The sequence below is a fragment of the Gastrolobium bilobum genome, unplaced genomic scaffold (genome assembly GCF_033153095.1).
Source record: "Gastrolobium bilobum isolate Gb01-03AN ecotype WA unplaced genomic scaffold, APGP_CSIRO_Gbil_v1 utg8557, whole genome shotgun sequence".
NCBI classification, from domain to species: Eukaryota; Viridiplantae; Streptophyta; class Magnoliopsida; order Fabales; family Fabaceae; genus Gastrolobium; species Gastrolobium bilobum.
The window spans coordinates 5,971-27,152 of NW_026899477.1; the positions used below are offsets into that span (position 1 = coordinate 5,971).

At 32.5% G+C, this 21,182-nt stretch overlaps 2 protein-coding genes across 2 annotated transcripts; one reads left to right on the forward strand and one right to left on the reverse strand.

Moving 5' to 3' along the window:
- Positions 1–6,188: 6,188 nt before the first annotated feature.
- On the forward strand, positions 6,189–11,690 carry LOC133290595 (uncharacterized). The gene is made up of 11 exons (XM_061488698.1): positions 6,189–6,246; positions 6,416–6,486; positions 6,671–6,825; positions 7,091–7,378; positions 7,889–8,018; positions 8,681–8,788; positions 8,862–8,964; positions 9,049–9,174; positions 10,402–10,589; positions 10,704–10,834; positions 11,340–11,690. The coding sequence occupies exons 2-10, from the start codon at positions 6,434–6,436 to the stop codon at positions 10,801–10,803; spliced, it is 1,251 nt and encodes a 416-aa protein (XP_061344682.1). The 5' UTR covers positions 6,189–6,246; positions 6,416–6,433; the 3' UTR covers positions 10,804–10,834; positions 11,340–11,690.
- A 942-nt stretch (positions 11,691–12,632) lies between these two features.
- Positions 12,633–17,391, reverse strand: LOC133290593 (F-box protein SKIP5). The gene is made up of 5 exons (XM_061488695.1): positions 17,150–17,391; positions 15,399–15,543; positions 15,237–15,315; positions 13,441–13,499; positions 12,633–13,142 (listed from the first exon to the last, which is right to left on the reverse strand). The coding sequence occupies exons 1-5, from the start codon at positions 17,331–17,333 to the stop codon at positions 12,788–12,790; spliced, it is 822 nt and encodes a 273-aa protein (XP_061344679.1). The 5' UTR covers positions 17,334–17,391; the 3' UTR covers positions 12,633–12,787.
- Positions 17,392–21,182: the final 3,791 nt, after the last annotated feature.

Below are 21,182 nucleotides of genomic sequence, written 5' to 3' on the forward strand. Positions count from 1 at the left end.
TAGGCCAATTAAATTGAAGCTCAGATATTAATAATTTAATTCGACTTGAATTAAGCTCGTGCATATTAGTCTGCAAGCTCAAAAAATATCAAAATCAACTATTAAAATTATGAAGCTCTGTATTTTAAGTTTACTAAAATGTCATTTTAGAATAATTATCTATCCATTTTAAGTAATAATTTTTTTTAAAGGGAAAAAGAATAATTATTTTTAACGAATTAAATATAAACTAATTGAAGTCTTTCAATATAAATTAATTAAATATATTATTTAAAATTTAAAAATAATAATTTTTGAAGAATAAGAAAAGTAAATAAATGACCCCGAATAAAAACTCACTTTTTTAACAATTTTTAGCATGAGTGTAATATCTTAGTTGTTTTCGCGCCACGTACCTATAGGAATTGTATAAATTTTATGTGAGCCTTAGTAAATAAAATAGGGTGTTTGGTACGCGTCATTCTTCAATATTTTCGGAAAATTGAATTTTTTTAAATTTTAAATTTTCGAATATTATCGTAAACTGAATGTAAAAATTATATTTTTGAAAATCGAGATTTTCGAATAAAAAAAATTTCTCCTCTACCAAATGCCCAATAAAGATATTTAGTTGGATTCATATAAATTTACTTAATATTCAATATGTAATGTGTTACTATAGCATTTCTTATGGTATACAATATTTGATGATTTTTTTGTGAGACTTTTTTATATTTTTATTTATATTTTAAAGATTATTAATGTGAGACGCTGAAGCATTTCTGTATTTAGTGTTTTATCTCTTTGAAGACAAGTTCTTTTAAGCAAGTTTAATGGCAGTATGGGTTTAGAAAGTCGGTGTACGCTAATGTCGTAGCTAAGAACAGTAATTATTTTATCAGTGTTCATCAAATTATTTATTAGACTGTCACGTCAATAATAAAAATTTAAAGAATGTCATGTGACATAATTCGCTACATAGTGTAGCGAATTACGTGAACAAGATATCAGGTTGCACAGGCAGTCACAAAACACATGTCAAGTCAGCAGTAATTTGCTACATTGTGTAGCAAATTATGCATGATGATTTGGCACAATTCTGTGGGACACATAATTGTGCCAAATCATCATGCATAATTCGCTACACAGTATAGCTTGACACGTGACTGACTGTGCAGCCTGACATCTTGTCCACGTAATTCGCTACATTGTGTAGCGAATTATGTGGCCAATTGAGACGTGCCACATTAGCACACATAATTCGCTACACAGTGTAGCGAATTATGTCGCGTGACATTCCAGAAATTTTTACTGTTAGAGTGACAATCTGGTAAATAATTTGGTGAAATGTGACAAAATGATCACTGTTCCAATGTTGTAGCTGTAGCTATCGTGTTTTGTAACCAAAATATGAAAAGATTAAATAAAATATGCCAATTTGGTCTGCGATAAGTTATTCTACCAACTATTTTTTCCGCCTGCCACTCTAAAATACCGTTAGATCAGAATCTTAACTAATCTTTATCTTTCTCTCTCCTCTTGAGATTCTGATCTAACAGTATTTCAGAGTGATAAACAAAAGTAGGCAGAAAAAATGTAGGTAAAATAATCTATCTCATGTACCCAAAATAAAAGTTTAATGACAGTATGGGCTTAGAAAGTCGTGTGTACGCTAATGTTGTAGCTGTAGCTATCGTCTTTTGTACCTTGTTGCTGCTAAATGCAATGAAATTTTGTTATTTGGGCCTCTTACCAAATCAGATCAGAAAGGACAACTTCATGTACTAAATCATATGGGCCGAAGCCCAGATCCAAAACTCAACGTAACGCATGCCCAAGGCCCACCATGAAAAAATGTTAATAGGCACAAGATAATAGTTAATGGATTACTTCGTTGGTGAACTTTTGGATTACCTTTTTTATTCGGTATATCTCTCTTCTCTTTGGGAGGATTTATCCTGAATGAATTTTACAAAAATCCCCTTTCGAGTTAATTACAGTGTTGCATAAGGAGGTGTTTGGTTGGAAGCTTTTCAGCAGATATTTATGTTTCTTAAGTATGGCTTTTAGAAACACTATGTTTGTTTCAACGTATTTTCACCAAAAACTCATCTATCCAATTTGTCTGGATTTATGAGAAATATAGATATCCGCACTGTTTAGAAACCCAATTTGAAGGTGGGATTTTTCGGAAAACCGGTTATCTAGCTTTTAATGCACTGTTGATTTCATAAAGTTACCTAATTTTTCGTGTAAAGTTTTTTCCCACCAAACTACTTTTTTTTATATTTGTCTACCTATCTCACTTTATCTATCTTTCCAATCATTTCTCTATCTATTACATTTTCCTACTATTTCAAAAAAATTTCCAAAACCAAACGTCCCCTAAAGGAATTTTCACATCTAGAGGTGTAAACACATTTTGATGTAAATAGGTCAGTTATACGTAAAATATTTTGAACATAACTTGATTTATTAATAAAAAAATGTGTATCATTTTAAATGAAACAAAGTTATGTTATTTAAACGAGAGAAAAAAATAAATTATGAGAGAGAGCAAAGGAGGGAGGGACATTTTAAAGATGTGGGTCTCACCTCTTTATGCGAGTGAAAAGATGTAAGGTATGTCATTTAAAATGATATACCTTTTTTCCTTTGTTAATTTATTGTAAGCTAAATTATAATACTAATCTGACTTATATTTAAAAATCAAAAAACCTAATCTATGCCCATTAGCATGTTTAAACCTATTAAACATGTATATAAATAATATTATTTATTAATTAAAGTTATATATAATATTTTTTTAATTAAAATAAATAGCACGCTATAGATCGATCAAGAGGCAAATAGGTTTGGCCTTAAAAGTAGGCCTAGGTCGACCTTTTTCCAAACAAATTCTTTGAGTTTATTTCAGGGGAAAAAGAAGTATCCTCTTGAATGACACAAGCTTGTGTCATTTTAGGTATTTTACACAAAGTACGACCGTCATACTTTGTATAAAATTGAAAAGTTACTTTTTTTTTTCTCTCCCCAGTCACATCGCTAACGTGTAAAGTGAAAAAAAAAATAACTTTTCAGAATTACACACAGTACGACCGGTCGTACTCTGTGTAAATAACTAAAAAGACACAACTTGTGTCATTTTGAATGATACACGCTAAATCCTTATTCTATTTTACTAAATACATTGATCCAAGCATGAATCAACATATGCGGCGGTAGGCTCTGATAGACTGTCTGAACGAATTACACCCTTACCCACACTCATCATCTATACACTTCCTCAAATACTCCGAACCCTCTTATACAAGAGTAATCAACTCAGTCCATGCTTTAAACACCCTTTCTTAGATGAGATCATCGATCATATGACCACACAATAGGATTCAAATATCCCGCCAACTTAAAAGCTTACGATTGCACTATGAATGTACAAGAGCATCTAAATGTGTCTTCACTTCCTCTATGTTATTCCAAGATAGGACCAATAATCTCGTGTCATGCCTTTCCACTCTCCATCAAGAAGCCACATTGAGATGGTTCTTCTTCCTAATCTTTGTCCAAAATGGAGGAAGCTTTGTGCCAAATATATCAACTCGTTTAACGTCTGTTTCAAAAAACACAACGGGTAGTTAGTTACCCTTGTCTCTCTGCTCATAGTCTTTTGTTACATTAATTGAGCAAGAGGTCTAATCGCATATTCGCATGCATGCATAGGAAACCAGTATGGTTACAAGATTATGCTACTTGTAGTTAAGTCCACGTAGGATGAGATGTTAGTACACTATGCACGTGGGTAGTTAGTGTAGTTAGTTGCTTAGTTAGGAATATGTGGAAGACTATTGAATAAAACAGAGGAGTTGTAATAAGAATATGCATATGTGAATAATAGAATTCAGTTTTACTCTTCATTTCCATCTCTTTCTCTCTCTCTCTCTCTCTCTGCTTAGGGGTTTAACCCTAACATCTGCGTGATTCTTTGATCAAACGAGTTAACCCCGAACATCTCTTTCATCTGCGTGATTCTTTCATATATTGATTCTGATCAATGGAGTTCAACTCACAAATGGGTGTGAACAATACGGAAGAATATTTGTGCCAAATATTAACTCGTTTAACGTCCATAGAAGAAAGGTTGGAGAGAACGGAAAGTTGGCAGAAGAATATGGAACAAAAGCTGAGCAATAAGATGCTGTTCAACTATGACGAACAGAAGAATATTGAAAGCCCTTCTTCACAAATCTTGAAAAAAGTTGGTGTTGTGAAGCCTCAAGAAACAAAGGCTAAAAAAAACAAAAAGGTACGTAACTCGTTCATTAACCTTCTATAAATCTTGTGCAGCACACCATTCTTGAATTGATTTGGTTAAGAAACAAAAAAATTGGTTATGTTAATTGGGATTATTTATTCTTGAATCTGATGAGATGTTAATAATGATTCAAAAATACTACCAATTCTTGAGTAATCAATTAACTGGAATAATCGAATAATTAATGAACCAAGAAATAAAAAAATAAAATAAAAATTCAAAAATGGGTCAGAATAATGGTAAACTAGGTACGGTGTTTTTCGATTCCAGAGAAACCCATGTTCTGTTTCAAAAAACACAATGGGTAGTTAGCCTTGTCTCTCTGCTCATAGTCTTTTCAATCTCAACGATGTTGGAGAGGAAAATACAAGGTATAATTAATTGTCAACCTTCTGGTTCTGTTTTGCATGGTTCGTCAATAGTTTTCTGTTCTGTTTTGCATGGTTCTTCAATAACTTTCTGCTGGTTCTGTTTTGCATGGTTCTGAATAATTTAGTTTGGAGTGCAATTCTTGATGTTGGCGTCTTCTGTAACGTAATGTTGTGTTGTCTATGAATCTATATATCTAGTGTGTAATCCATACATTATCTTGAGAAATGTAATAACAACTTTTTTTGTTTTATTATTTGAATGAAACAAAATAATAAAATTATAATTTCATTACAATGATTTCATCTCATACTAAAAAAAATAAAATTATTGCACCAAATGGGATGAAATACACTCTATCATATTTCATTGCATTTCTTTTAGTTTTAAAAAATCTAAATAATAGTAACTAACAACATTTCATTGTATTTTCCTTTGTTTCATTGAAAACGACGTGATGCTCTCCTTTTCAATTATAGCATGTCATTAGCTACTTTTATGTAAAAATTAGAATTTTGTCATTTCAGTCTTAATTTCTTATTAAATTCTAATTTTAAACTATTTTTAATTGATTTTATATATACATAGTTATTTATATTTTTTTTCTCCATTTTTTCGATAATTTTTTTCTTTATCTTTTCTTCATAACGAGATTCATTCACTTTTGTAGTTATACAAAAAAAATGTATAGCAAAAGTAGAAATGTTTTTCACTAATTATTTATATTCTTTTAATTTTAAAATTTTTCTTAAATAATTTTTTTTCTTTTAATTTATAGTTTTATTTTCTTCCTTGAATTTAAAAAATATCTATACAATGCGCTGGTTATATCACTGTCGTATAAGTTGGATATGAAAAATGTGACTAATTTATTATGTTCAATTCGAATTCGGATCAATTTCTAATTTGAAAGATCAAATTTAATTTGAACGGTTACAAACTTACAACTGTTACCGTTACCGTTACATATATCTACCTATGTGATGTTTTTATACTGCATGTGGTAAATGTTGATTGAGTTAGGACTTATTTGTAAGTAATTATCATTAACTAAATAATTAATTTGTTAATTAGTAAATTAGTATTGACTATTAATAGGATTTGATAGCTTTTTAATTTATTCATTATAATATGTTTTTAATTTTTTTTTAGAAATAAGATTAGGAATCTCATTAGGTAATTTTATTGACTATCCGATTTCATCACTTTTGGATGGGTTTTCAAAAAAAATACTTTTTATGCCTGATTTATTTTAGAAGTATTTTTTACAAAAATTAAAATTATTTAAATTTTTAAAAAAAATTAATTCAAAAAAAGTTAATTTTAATTTTTCCTTTTTTTACAAGTTAAAATTTTTAATTTCTAAAAAACAAAAACATATTTTTAACTTTTTTTTATGTGACTTTTATTTTTTTTAAAAAACATACATCCACAATCAATTTTTAGAAGAAAAAAAAAAGCCCGTCCAAACTGCCTTTATAAAAGCGCACGTTACTGAAAATCAATTCCATTCGTTTTTCGAATTTATTTTCAGTTTTTCCTCAATATTTTCTCGCAAGCCAAACACTGTTAATAGTGTGCTTCAGGTAAAGCAAATATTCTTATGTAGTTCTTGAGAAAACTTCAAGGGGTGAAATAAGTTTTTCCAATTCAGAAATTAAAGACTCTTGATTCTGTTATGCTAGTTTAGGTTACCCTTTTGCTTGTATTTTCATAAAGTTAAATTTTTTTTGTTATTACTCTCTCTTTTTTCAGGTTTCATTTGCCACCAAAATGCCGGATGTTCAAACCCTTGTTAATGATTTTGTGAATCAGCTTAAAAAACGGTAAATTTCTTTTTTCTTCATTGACACTGTTTGAGTTCAATGATTGGTGTATTAGGAACCATCTTGTGACTTTTTGAGGTTTTAGGAACTGATTTTTGTGATTTTCTCTACATGTGTGTGTGTGTGTTTTTTTTTTTTTTATTTAATTAATTTATATATATTTTTTGGGGCTGTGTGATGCTAGTAAAATTGAAGGTTCTCAAGCCACAGCAAAGCAGACAGCAGAGTTGCTCCGGTCTGTGATTTCACAGCAGAGGGTGCCACACACAAACCAGGCTACAGCTCTTATTATTGCAGTAAGGGCTGTGGGGGAACAGCTTATTGATGCTAATCCTGTTGGTATGCTAAGATTAAGATTAATATTTTTGTTTTCTAAATTTGAAATATGATTTTTTTCTCTATTGTAGTTCAATGTTTTTATGGCATTAAAGTATGTATTTTTGGGTTTATTTGCTTCCTGATTGCCTAGTTTGACTTTTCTTGAAGGTTGTTGTTGAAGGGTGTTGTTTTAGAGTCACATGGCACAATGGTTTATTGGGACTTGGGGGTTATGTGAATTGATTTGTTGTTTGCCTATCATAACATGTTATGTATGGGATTGCAGAGCTGGCAGTGGGAAATATTGTGAGGCGTGTTTTGCACATTATAAGGGAGGAGGATCTTTCACTCACGACAGCTGCTGTAGCTGGTTTGGGGCTATCAGCTACAAGCGATGATGAAGATGATGTAGAGCGAGGTAATCATCCTGTTTTATCTGCTGCAGCTGTTGCAGCTGCTGCAAGAAGCACCTTGCGTCCACCATCATTGCAAACTCTTCTAGAGGATACACCTGATTCGGCTGCTGTTCCGCACACATCTTCCTCAGGGGGTGAATCTGAAGGGAAAAGCAAACGTGAGGATGCCATGAGATTATTGAGAATGTTATAACTTTGTTATAATATATATATATATATATATATATATATATAGTGTGTGTGTGTGTGTGTGTGTGTTTGTGTTTGTATTGCTTTTTGATTAAAAAATGGGTTTTGTTTTTCGTCATGTGGAGAAATTCATGCTTAACTGCAATGGAAAATTATTGTTTTTTTTTTCATCTTTTTACATGCATAAATTCGTGCTAAGACACAGAAGAGTTCTTTTTGTTAGATAACTATCTTATCTTGGATGCAATTTATGCAAAGATACAACAAGTTTTCCTTTTTCTCATTTTTTTAAAGATATTAGAATGCTTCATTGACATTACTGATAATTTATTTGTTGATCACTGTTATTGGTGTGTAATATTATTTCCTTCTTGCTATGTGGCATTGGATGATGAAATTGTTGGTGTTGTTATGTTGGTGTTCAATGGTATGTTTTTTCTTTTCTTTTCTTGAAATATTGTTTTCCTTTGATACTACAGCTGTTGACAAAGGTTCAGGAGGTCGGAAGTTGAAGCATGATGTCATTGAAGCAGTTAATGAACTTATTCAAGACATATCCACTTGCTATGAACAAATAGCTGAGCAAGCAGTAGAGCATATTCATCAAAAGTTCGTTTCACCTCGAAGCGCTTGTTGTTTAAGAACATGTTATACTTTGTCCCCTAAATCCTGATTGATCTGTGGCTGTGAAAAGCTTGCATGGAAAATTTTACATATTTACATGTCAATTTTTTGAATATATAGCTATTGTACTGCTGGGGATAGCTACTATTGGCAGACATAATTGGTCAAAGAGCAATTATCAAGTACATAATATTAACTTAGAATACTGTGCATATTTTCTAATTTTAATAACTGTGCATATATACGATAAATGCCATGTAATTTAATCCATCAAACAGCAAACTCTTCAATATTGATATCTTTTTGAAAGTAACTGACATGATTTGTTGCTTTATGTGTATTGGAAAAATGTGTTATCTATTCCATCCACATTCTCAATTTTAAGGTTTTTTAATGTAGCAGAGGGTTGCTTAATCTACATGACTGACATTAGGATCCATACATTGTACTTGTCTTTTTTTTTTTTATTATTATTATTATTTTTTCTTGCCTCCTCATATAAATAACCAAGGCGAACACACTTCTATTGATTTATGTGATTATCTTGATATTATGATCTTATCCATTTTCTTTATTTACTTTTTTAAATAGAAGAAAATCCTATTATTTTTCTTATTCCTGTATACTGATATTTGCATCTTTTTCAGTGAGGTAATATTAACACTAGGCAGTTCAAAGACAGTGTTGGAATTTCTTTGTGCTGCTAAGGAAAAAAAGCGATCATTCAAGGTGGTTGTTGCTGAAGGTGCCCCAAGGTTTGTAATAGTGGCAATGGATTTGTATATATTATACATAAGGCCATTTAATGTTGACTGTTTATGCAATCAGATATCAGGGACAAATCCTTGCAAAAGAATTGGCTGCTAGAGGCTTACAGACCACAGTAATCACTGATTCTGCAATTTTTGCCATGATTTCCCGAGTGAACATGGTATGTGAAAATCCTAGCATTATATTTGGAATCAAGACTCTTATACTGAATTTAAATTGATTTTCAACTTACCATTATATATAGGTTATAGTTGGAGCTCATGCTGTCATGGCTAATGGTGGAGTTATTGCCCCAGTTGGGTTACATATGGTGGCACTTGCTGCTCAAAGGCATGCTGTTCCTTTTGTTGTACTTGCTGGGAGTCACAAGGTGAATTATTAACATATATTCTCTATCTGCCTTAAATCTGTCATGCTCTAGGAAATAAGAATTCTTATGGCTTTTGATGTCTCCTCATATTCTTTTTCTTATTCTGTTAAATCTGAAAATAGGATGATAGTTTGCTGCCAAATCCTTGGGAAGCAAAGAATCTGAGATTGTTTTGCTCATATAGACTTGAGAATAACTTGTGTGTCTGCAAGTTGATTGATTGATTAACAGAATACAGTTTGTAAATTTGCCAATTGGAATAACAGAATTCAAAATGACTATTGGGTTTTTAATTTGTTTTACTGAATTATGAAAATGAATCACTAAACAATATTTGATAGTTCAAAACCAAATTTTAGGCAAAATAAGTATATTTGAAATTAATTCAATTTTTATGGATATATGACACTAGTTTTAACTTTTGAACAATTCTGAACCTAGTTTTTTAATTAATGAAAACCTTAGAAATTGAGGATAAGCAATCAAGCATAGAAAGAGTTATCCATCTATGAACAGTCAACTCAAAATGATCAAAAAGTTGTGCATTAAAAGGATGACGAGGAAGAACTAAGAAGAGACATGATTTGAAATTTCAAATGACTTTGGAACTTATATAAATACAAAAATCTTTGACGTATTGATCTAAACTAAAAAAACTTGAAAAGGTTTTAGCAATTAGTTTAAAATAATGGTTATTGTTATCACAATGAGGTGATAGACTGATAGTGAAGCATGGTATAGCCCCATAGACCTTAATTATTCCAATTCTATAAGTTTTGGAGAAACCCAAATTCATTTTCTGTTTGAAAAATGTGTCAACATCAGAAATTGAAGTTATTCCGTGTTGGTAGATTTTTTAAATCTGCTTACTTATACTCCAGTTGGCTGCACATAGTATGTATCTGATCTCTAATGAATGTAAGTTCAAACACTAGAGATCTCAAACTGTTCAAATTGGTTCAGATACTCTTAACATATTGATGGGATTGCAATTGAACAATGTATTGTATGATGATAATGAAGTAGCTGCTTTGTAGTTATTGATTCAGTTAAGATGTTTCCAGATTGTGATAATATTACTAATACGCATTACCTCAACTTTCCATTAATTGCATGTAAGGAAACTTTATGCCATAACCCTGTTTTGGAATTAAATTTTGATTTGCTTCATCATTTCAGTTACCAACTGTTTGGCATTTGTTGAAAGTCACTTTATCTTATTGACAGTTGTGTCCTTTGTATCCGCACAATCCTGAAGTCCTACTGAATGAGCTGAGGTCCCCATCTGAGCTACTTGACTTTGGGGAGTTCTCAGATTTGTTGGATTCTTCGAGTGGCGCTGGTTCTCTTCATGTTGTGAATCCAGCATTCGATTATGTGCCACCAAAGCTTGTTAGTCTGTTTATTACTGACACGTAAGTTGAACTGATATTGATTAAGAAAACTAGATTTCCTTCATTATTGAAAACGAGTGTACTAATTGGTTTCTTTTTTCTGCATTTTCTGGTTTGGAAATTACTTCTTCTCAGAGGAGGGCATAACCCGTCATATATGTACCGGCTCATAGCTGATTACTACTCTGCTGATGACTTGGTGGTGAAAGGAAGAACTACTACTACAGGGAATTGAGTTCAGCTACTCTTATTTTTGTCCTATGACGGTAAGCAATTATATGTTTGTACTCTTCTGTTTGTCATTGTGTGATTTGTGTCTATATTCTATTGGTTGAGAGGACTAGTGAAGCAGCTGTATTAATTTCTGAAACAAAAGGATTTGTATAGAAGTTGGTGTTTGTGCATATTCAATGATATCGTGATAGACCAGTAGAATCTGATCCTATCTGATCTTATTGAGATGGCACAAAGACATGCAACCCACCTCTTTCAGTGATCCAAGTTTCATTCTTTCTATAATTCTATGCTCCATCTTTGTTTCACGTCTTCGTTTTCTTTTGGAAGAGGGTTGGTGTTAAATGATAAGTAGTTTTACTGTCGATAAATGTTGAACCATGCAATTCTTTTTCATGAGCAATATATTATTATTATTGTTATTATTATTATTATTTTGCTTTGACTATCTATGGCTTATTTGTATTAGATTTTTGCCATGGATGGTCTGTTTTAAAGGAACATCTATTTAATGTCATTTCGGTCCTCAATTTTCAGGTTGTTTGTGATCTCCTCAACGATCATTTGTGCAGAAGAAAACGAACCTCGTCTAATGCTGGGGATTGGGATGGAGGAATTATATACTGGGGAAATGATATGGGAAAATACCCATTGAAACAAGGAAAATTCCATTTTTGTGGTTGCATAACCATCTTTTACTCGTTTTAATTTTTGGTCCATTTGTGGGCAATCTAGGGTTTTTTTCCCCCACCTTAACTCTTTGTTTAGATTGGATCTTGGTTTATATAGAAATTTCTTGTCTAGTTATTTTGATTTTGTTTCACAAAGTAGTTTTGACAGTAACATTTTCTTCTTTGTTATTTGAACAAAGCTAAATCATAGATTTTTTAGGACATAAAGTGAAAGTGAATGGTTGGTTTGTTTTGAAATGCATCAAATAATTGAATTTGAATAGAAAAATAGCAGCTTAATTTGCGTTGAAGTTAGTGGCGTTTGGAGGGTATTATTTTTCTTTTTCTTTCTAAAATAAGTTTTTTTTTTATTTAAAAAAAAGTAAAACAAGTCGAATAATTTTTTAAAAATTCAATTTTTATAACAACCTCATTCCAACTACCCCACTTCACTATCACACATCACATATTTAGTAATTTTATATCTAAAAGGTATTTATTAATTTTAGGGAAAATTTCAAAAAAATCATTGTAAATTTTCTCTAGAATCATTTATTCTCCTCTCTAAAATTTTGAATCATTTATATCTTTATTTAAATTTTTATTATTATCCTCCTAAGTTAAGGTGTAAGTAATAAAAAAAAACTTTAAATTGGGTGTAAATGATTCAAAATTTTGTGAAAGAGATAAATTATTACTAGGAAACTTACAAAGTTTTTTTGAAGTTTTTCCTTGATTTTAACATTTAATTACTATTTTATTTAAAAATACTTTTTATATATTTCATTATGGGGAAGGTTATAGTTATTATTATTATTATTTTTACTACTTCTTACTACTAAATTTTAACTGTTAATTTTCGTCAATCTAACGGTTATAATTTAACCGTTAGATTGACGAAAATCAATGGTTAAAATTTAATAATAAGAAAAAGAGATAATAAGTATAACTTCTCCTTTTTGTTATTTTAAAATATCAAACCAAATATTTTTTTTTCAAAGTCCATCTAAAGGTCTCAACCATTAGTGCTTATAAACGTATAGGGGCGCGTTTTGCATAAACAAAAAGTGTAAATTGCTAAAGTGAGGAAATAAGCCAACTGGTTGGTATATTTAGACAGCTCATCAAAGAGATCATCGTAAACTGAAATTTTCTTACATATCTGACATATCCGAATGGTACATAACAAGAACAGAAAAAGCACCAGTAAAAGAATCATAAACATTATCATCACTCCAATAAAATAAATTACAGACAAGTCTAGGTAAGCAAAACAACAAATGATATCACAAAGGCTTGTCATAACCAATTTGATCACAAGTGCTCTACATCAAACCAGAAAAGAAGAGAAGTTCGAGCATAAATCACTCTAACTCGTTGCAAGGCCAGATCCCCACTTGTCAAAACAGCTTTGACACCTCCTTCAATTCGGGTTTGAGAAACAAATACACCATCACCACCATTACTCTTTGTTTGTGAGGGAAGCACCTCACTGCTACTACTGGCTGTGCTCACAATGGGACATGAGAGATAATCCAGAGGATTAGATTCACATTGAAGTATGCATCCATCTACAGTTAGCCTTCCCTTCCTATGTAGCAAACAGCAACCAAGCTCTGCCTTCACAGTTAAGTTTGCTAATTTGCAGGTTGAAAGGAACTCCAATGCACTGCTCAAACAAAAATGAAAAGCACATACCAAATTGCTGAAGATAAAATGGATGGTGGTACTTTTCAAGGAGTACTATCCAAGCCGTTTGATAATGGTTGAGATGTTAAACTCCATAATCAGATACATCTAATGATAGATATATGCCATATTATGAATAGGCATGAGGCTCAGAAGCATTCTGTCTGGCCAAGTATCTTATCTTATCTTATCTTATTGAAATCCAGCAGCATGGAAGTGGCTCCTTGCCACCACTTCAAAAGTTCTACAGACAAAATCTAAATATAAGGAATGCAAACCTGTCTGAGCCTCGAGAACAAAAGAGTCTTGTGTCATCTGGAAGCTCACCTGCACCAATCTGAACAAAGAACATTGATTTTGGAACAGGAAATATGAAAAGATTTTCTATTATTTACACTTAATGTTTCCTCAAGGATTTGAATGACGATAAGGTGCAAGCACCAATTATTATTAGTGATGAATTCATGTACTGGCATTGGGCAGAGACATGAAACCAAAAATGCTCTTTGTTTTAGTTCTTCTTTTTAGCCTCGTAAACAGTTCTGGAAACAATTTTAGAAAACAAGAACAAGTAAAAAAAAACTTGTTTTGGCGAAGTCTGAGCATCATCTTCATGAAAAGAACAGTTCCAAGCATGTCAACAGTCCCAATCACTTCAGGGGTGACAATGAGTTGCAGAAGGAAGTAAAGATGTTTATTCTTTATTTTAGGTGGTTACATTGCGACAGCGGTTGCACTGGAGTTTGAGCAATTCTTTTTGGCATTGGAGTCTGGACAGTTATTGCTGTGCTTTTGTTCTGATTCAATTTATAAGGTTCTTGTTGTCAATTTGGTCTCTTAATCACATCCCAATTTGTGGGTCTTTTTTACCCATCCCTCTGATGAAAGCAACTCCATATCTAGCTTTAATTATTAAATCCAATCCACAATGTATACATTTATGAATTTCATCTTTTTGTAGTGACACTACTAGGTCACCTAAACAAGCTTGGATAACCCTATAGTACAGGAAGATACACATTATCATTATTCTAATTATAAAAGAGGAAATTCAATAAGATGAAGGGAAAAAAATACAAAGAGAATGGAGGATAAGGATTCCTCCTCAGTCCTCAGCAAAAGTACAAAACAGAAAATGGAGAAAAAAGAGAAAATAACATATCTAATAGGGAAACCCCATTAAAAAGACATGTGCTTAACACAAAATAGAAACCAAACACCAAATCTAAGGACAGATGTTGGCTAAAATTTTATATGAAATTCAAAAGTCTGACTAAATGTACAAATAATATAATAACCAGTTATATATATTATAAAAACCAATTATATACTATATACCAACCCGACAATGATTAAGAATGAAATGGTACCCAAAGCAAGGAAGCTAAAAAAAAGAAGCATTGTTTATGTCCAACACATTAGACACTTAACACTCATGTCAAGTTATCAATTTTCCACGACCTTCATAGTGCTTTTAGGAACAAAAATATCAAATTATCACATTTTATACTTATTAGATACTTTCTACATCATAACACCATTTAGGCATACCTGCATAGTTTTGTTTTCTTGTATTTAACCAGTTCACCATGTTGCTGCATATGTTTTGTGTCTCTTATACATGTAGTAAGTGATGGGGACAACTAATAGCGGCACTCACTTGACAACATCAAGAGATGAGTGCGAAGCTACTACAAGGGCTGTAACTATTTGGAAGGATTAATATCAAGGAATGTGAAGGTTGCATGGTCCTGCTAGTGGACTTTCATTGTTAGGTCATCTATGACTACCAATGCAGCCCTCACTGAGGGCAGTGGCAAGCCCTAAACACCCCCCCCCCCCCCCAAAAAAAAAAAAACCCAAATGTCAAATAGGTAGGACTTGCAAGTTGCAACACATAAGATGAGAAAAATGGTAATAAATCCTGGAATGGAAACTTTATTTTCAGAAAATATAAATGAATAAAGCTTTAAGAATCACTAAAAATATGCCCCTTTCTGTTAATTTCAGTTGGCAACTAAACCTGTCATAAGATTCTCCCACTGCCATATACAAAGAGTGTTGGATAACTCACCAAGCAGAGTGGTTTTTTAATTTGAATGTTTGAGACACGATGACTTCCGCCAGCTGCTATTAAAATGGTATCACCTGGTCTGTAAGAAAGAAAGCGACAATTACAATCCGCAGCCTGTGGAAAAATCTAGATTCATACACAATTAGCAATAATTCTACATGCCTTGAAGCAGTGACAGCAGTTTCAATGTTGGGGAAAACACCAGGTTCAGATAAATTTTTGACTGATCTATCTACTCGAAGCCACAGCCGAGGGTGACATGCCAAGTAATTCCATCTGTGGCAAACGAGGGCGGTATTAAAGCGATCTGCAAACTCAATAGCAGCTTTGTGACAAAAAATGCTCCATAATATGCTATTTGTTTCTTTTTTTAATTTTTTTCTATAGCAAATAAAAAATTAATTAAAGAGAGGATCCAAGCATGAGTACAAGGAGCGCGAGGATAAGATATCCTCAAAAATAAGCAAAAACAACAGAGAGAAAACAGAACAAGAGAAAAACTAACAATGCAGCAGGGCTTCCACCTCCCAATCTCTTTGCAAATAAGTAATGTAATTATTCTTAAAACAACCATGGGCTCAACATCAAAGAGGAACGCTCAAAACACAATATTGTGCCGAAGTAGATTTCTCAGCAAGGAAACACTCGTAGAGATGAGTGCATTCGGCTCCAAGTGCACCAAAGAATTTCATAAACTGCACAGTGCCACAGAATTTCAACCTCCTTTTTTTGGCCAAAACCTTTGCATCGAAACAATAGGAATTATTCCAAGGTGGAAGGCAGGAAGCACACACCCAGTGCTCATTGCAAACCCTAAAAGGATAATTTTTAGCTGCATTGCGAATTGCAATGCAGAAATATGTGACTCAGTGTTTCAGAACTTGACTAGCACATAACAAATGTCCAGAGAGAGAGAGAGAGGGAGGGTGAGGTGTGTATCATATCTCCCAAGCACACAAAGTGATCTCTTCTCTGTTCTCCCAAATCGAACTAAAGAATACCCCAGATTTTTTCTCACCATCCTTTGAAGCACTCTTACCAGAATATAAAAAATTAGAAAAAACATAGAGGAATACTGTACAAATAAGACTGACCAACAGGAATCCGACAAAGCCCCCTTCCAACTGTTCAAGTGCTTTGAAATCTTGTGAATCACATGATTCCAAAAAAAGAAGTAGCCTAAAAGTTACCAGCCAAAGGAACTCCCAAGTAAGTAAAGAGGCCACCGCAAAATTGGCACCAACACTGAAGCATAGGAGGAAGGAAAGAATCTGACTGTCCAAAATCAAACCACCAATACACTTATAGCAAGACTACTCTTCAGCCCAGAAACAGCATTATAAGAACTTAAGGATAGACAGAACATTCATGATAGAGATGGTATCACCAGCAAAGTGGAGGTGAGTGAAACAATCCACTGAAACTAGCATAAGCAACAGGTGCATGACCAGTTTACTAATTAAATAGTAAAAAGAACATGATTGTATGGGTAACAATCATGTCAAGAAGGGTGATGATGATTAATATGTTAAATTTCTTAGCTTTATTAAACTTGGATGCTCCCAAGAGAATATACATGAACATGTTTGTATATTTAACAAATATCCTCTTTACGCTCCAAATTTTGACATTATAAACCAAAACTTGGCTCAAGTCTCATATTACAAGCTTTTCATTTCTCAAAACACAACGAAATGCAAATAAATGTTACATATCAATTAGTCAATCCTTACAAATAAGGGGGAAAAAATACCCAATTTCAAAACCTAATTCATTACCTAAATGCATGTAAAGCACCACAAATCCCAAAACAATACATCAAAATGACAAAATCTGACAAAACAAAAAACTGGGTGTTGTTGAATTGAGCGAAAAGATTGATGTTTGGATGAAAAAAACAAAAAGGGTTATACCTGGAATAGGGGGAAGGAAACTGAAGATGTGCATAAGACAACCATCATCGAGACTATTGATGGAAGAAGAAGATGATGATGAAGAAGAAGAGGTTCTTTTCCTCTGAGACCTCTTCCACTGTTCTCTATTATCTTCTTGTTGTTGGTCTTCCATTACCGTCGTGGTCCTCTGAACCAACACCATGCGTCTATCTCCTCACACTAATAAGACCATGTTTGGCTTTTACGTATCAAGTACCAACCCACTGGATATTTTCGTTTTTTTATTTTTTTTATGGGGTTGCATTTTCTTAGGCATATATAATTAAGTAAGCCCATTAATTTTAAAAAAAAAATATTAACACAAAAATCGAACTCTTACTGACACTAGAGAAACTTTATTCTCATGACATCAGATTTTTTTATCTTTTTTTATTGGGATAGGATATTATGACATCCAAGTTATGTTACACTCATGTGACACCCAGTCAATCTCACCATTAGATCCTTATGTTGATCCAACAGTTTATTTATTTTCATCTTTGTATGATCATGATTTCCCAAATTTAAAGTGAAAGTATTAAATATGGGAAATCATAATCATACAAAAGTAGAAATAAATATAAAATATTAAATTTGGGAAATCATGACCATACAAAGATGAAAATAAATATAACCGTTGGATCAACATAAACGATCTAACGGTGAGATTGACTGGGTGTCACATGGGTGTAGGGTGTCACAATATCCTATACTTTTTTTATTTCACTTAATAATAGTGAGACAGCACAGGAATTCCTTTGTCACGTGTAAGGAGTTGCATTACGCAAACGGGACACTTTGCCAGGTAAAATAGATTAAGTCAGTAAAATCTAAGGAAAAAAAAAAAGATTTGCATTGACTTTTTTTTAACTGATTTGCATTGACTTGAATTAATTTGTAAGTTCGAAATAATACTAAATGAGAAGGTTATATTTATTATTATTTTTTATTATCTCTTATTATTAAATTTTAATTGTGGATCTTTGTCAATTTAATAGTTATAATATATTAAAAATTAATAATTAATTAATAAGTATGATCAATAAATTATAATCATTAAATTGACAGAAATCAATGATTAACTTAATTTTTCTTTAGAAAATTTATTTTAACCTTAATTTGAATATTTAATATTCATATATTTTAAATAATAATTAATTTTGAATCTTTTAATATTAATTAATCAAAAAATTTAATATAAATTAATTAAATAACTTATTCAAATTTAACACTTTTAAACTCTAACTATTTAAATAAATAAAAAATTGTAGGTCAAGAATTTTTCAACCCAAATTATATTTGATTTGTTAACTCTTTTCTTTAAATTAAAATTTATTAATTTTGCTAGCCGACAAAATGGGTCACCTTGTCGAGTCGGCCCGTATAACCTGACAAAATGGCAAGTTGAGTTATAGCTTGCAACCAATTTAACTCGTCCCACATAAGTATGAGTCAAAGTAGATTAAACACGTCATGGGGTGGGTTGGCCCGTATAACTCTCTTTTCAAAAAAAAAATTACATTATTTGTTTTACAAATTTTAAAATCTAACACCTAACCCTAACACTAAGTTCATACTTGGACTAAAGAAATAATAGTATTGTTTTTAGAATATTATCAAGAGAAGCATTGAAGTGATAGTTATAAGTCAATATTAGCATTTATCATACATTTTGTCCTACACTTTTTCTTTAAACATTTTTATTTTCAACTAGAATTTCTATTTGATTAGCTATTAACAAGATGAACATGGCATACAAGATAGGTTACAAGTGTTTAAAAGAAATGGTTGAGTTTTTCACCATCCAAAAATCTATAATTCATTTAGGGGGGAAATGGCCCAAAATGATATATATGTTCACTTTTTTCTTTTTTTAATTTAGCGGATTAGAGGCAGGGGGCGGGGGTTTGAGTTTGGCAACTGATACAAATGGAGTAAATAGAGCAAATGGAGCTGGATTGGCCGGGCCCAAAAGAATGACCGGTGCTCCAAGTTGGGCTGTGGACTTCTAGGCCTGTTAATGTGAAAATGTAGTTAAGGCCTGTATTGTGATTAGAGAATTGGTTAGTTAGTTGTAAAATGCACAGGGTGTGTTTATACATATACCCAGCTTATAACAGAATTGATCATCTTTGAATAAAATTGTTCTTGTTCTTCAATAAAAGTCTTTCTATTATCAGCAACTATTTTCAAAAGCGAGGTGGAGCAGGTTGGCTTGTTTTTAAATGGGTCAACGACGGAGCGGGATTGGGCAGGTTATCAACTTAAAATGAAAAATAATCAAACAAAATAATTTAGAATAAAAATCTACTAACAATATTGTATCTAGAACACAAAAGAGAAGGGCAAGACTAGTAGTTGGCTTCTAAATAATTGATAACATTACATCAGCAAACGAATAAACAAGTGAGCATTTCCTCAATTTCTTTTAGATGGCTTCTTCAAACAACTCCATCAAAATCCATGAGCACTGCCATGTTGATCGTCCATCTTTGTTGCAACACAAAACTAGTGACAAGGTCGTACAGCTACATTATCAATTTTCCTACTTTTTTTAACGACTAATAACATATTTCAGCTTTGTTCTTTTGTTATTGCTAGGCTCGCCCTGTCCTACTAAAAAATGAGTCAACTCACACTTTTTCATCATCAATCCGCCAAAAAATGAGTCGGTCGGTCTCATCATGCTTTTGAGTATAGATTGTAAAACTCAACTCGACTCATCTCATTTGGCGGGTGAGGTCAGTTGACCCGTCGAGCCAAATCCGTTTTGCCGGTTGTAAGTGACTAGTCATATATATACTAAGAATAAGGTAACGAGAAGATATGAGAAAATTGCACCAAAGCTCTTCCCTCTCTATTCTTCGTCCCTTTTCCTGTGTTCTTCTTTTTCTTTCGCCTTATACAGTCTCTTCTCTTATTTTTCATAAATCCCTGCTACAATAGTGCTTTTATCAAGTTGCTCTTCCTCCATAGCTAGAAGTAGTCTTTATCCTCTTCCACAACAAATCTTTGATTCCCAACCCCACCTTTCGACCTCACCTTCAATTACAACAAGCTTGGATAATCTCATTGCAGCTATTAATGTTGCCTTCGTTCGATTGATCACAAACACGCGTGCTGAATTTGCAAAGGTTAGAGCCGAGATGCACGTTGATTTTGCAAAGATTAGAGTTGAGTCTGCAAAATCCACAACCAACTCGCAAAGATTAGAAGTTTCTTCTGCCACCGTTGTCCTATCAATCAACACTACATTCCAAGGCTCGGTTGCTGCTATTACATCCATTGTCGTATGGTAGCAGGTGCTTGGTTAAGTCTATCGTTGATTCTGAGTTACTTTCCACAATTCTCATATTCGTTTTGGGTAATCTTCTGGGCTCACAAAGGAATTTACTGTAACCTTTGTCGTCGCTCAAGTTCCTATAAATACCAATATGAAAGGTGGAATCGTTAATTTGGGGAGCAACAATTATGATCAAATCCAATCAGCGAATACTTTTGATATACTAAGCAAGATTGTGATGGTTGATGCATTAATTGTGCATTCTCTGACTACTATGCTTCTGTTGTTAGCCAATACTTGTAATTTTTCCAAACACCATCCTATTCATCAAGGCAAACACGAGCCGCGCTAGTTGATGTTTCCAATTGTTTTACGTATGCTAAGCTTGCTGAAGGATTGGTCGCAAAGTACAAGGCTCATGTATCTCTTCCTTTGGTTACCCTCAAAGAGTTATGTTCTCAAAGAGTTCATTGGGGTTGTTGCATTAGTTACTTCGTGAACCAGTGCCGGATCGGAAAATTTTATTTATGCTTGTACATTTAGAGATGGTTCCTTTAAAATTTTTGGATACTCAACAAATATTACGGGTTTCAATTTAATTTCTTAGAAAAAAAATTGACTTGTAGTCCTTTTGAAATTCAAAATAGACCTATGTTAGTTCTTTTGAAGGATTAACATGGATCTCCTTTGAATTTCAGAGTGATTACAATTTTGATCAACTGGGTCTAC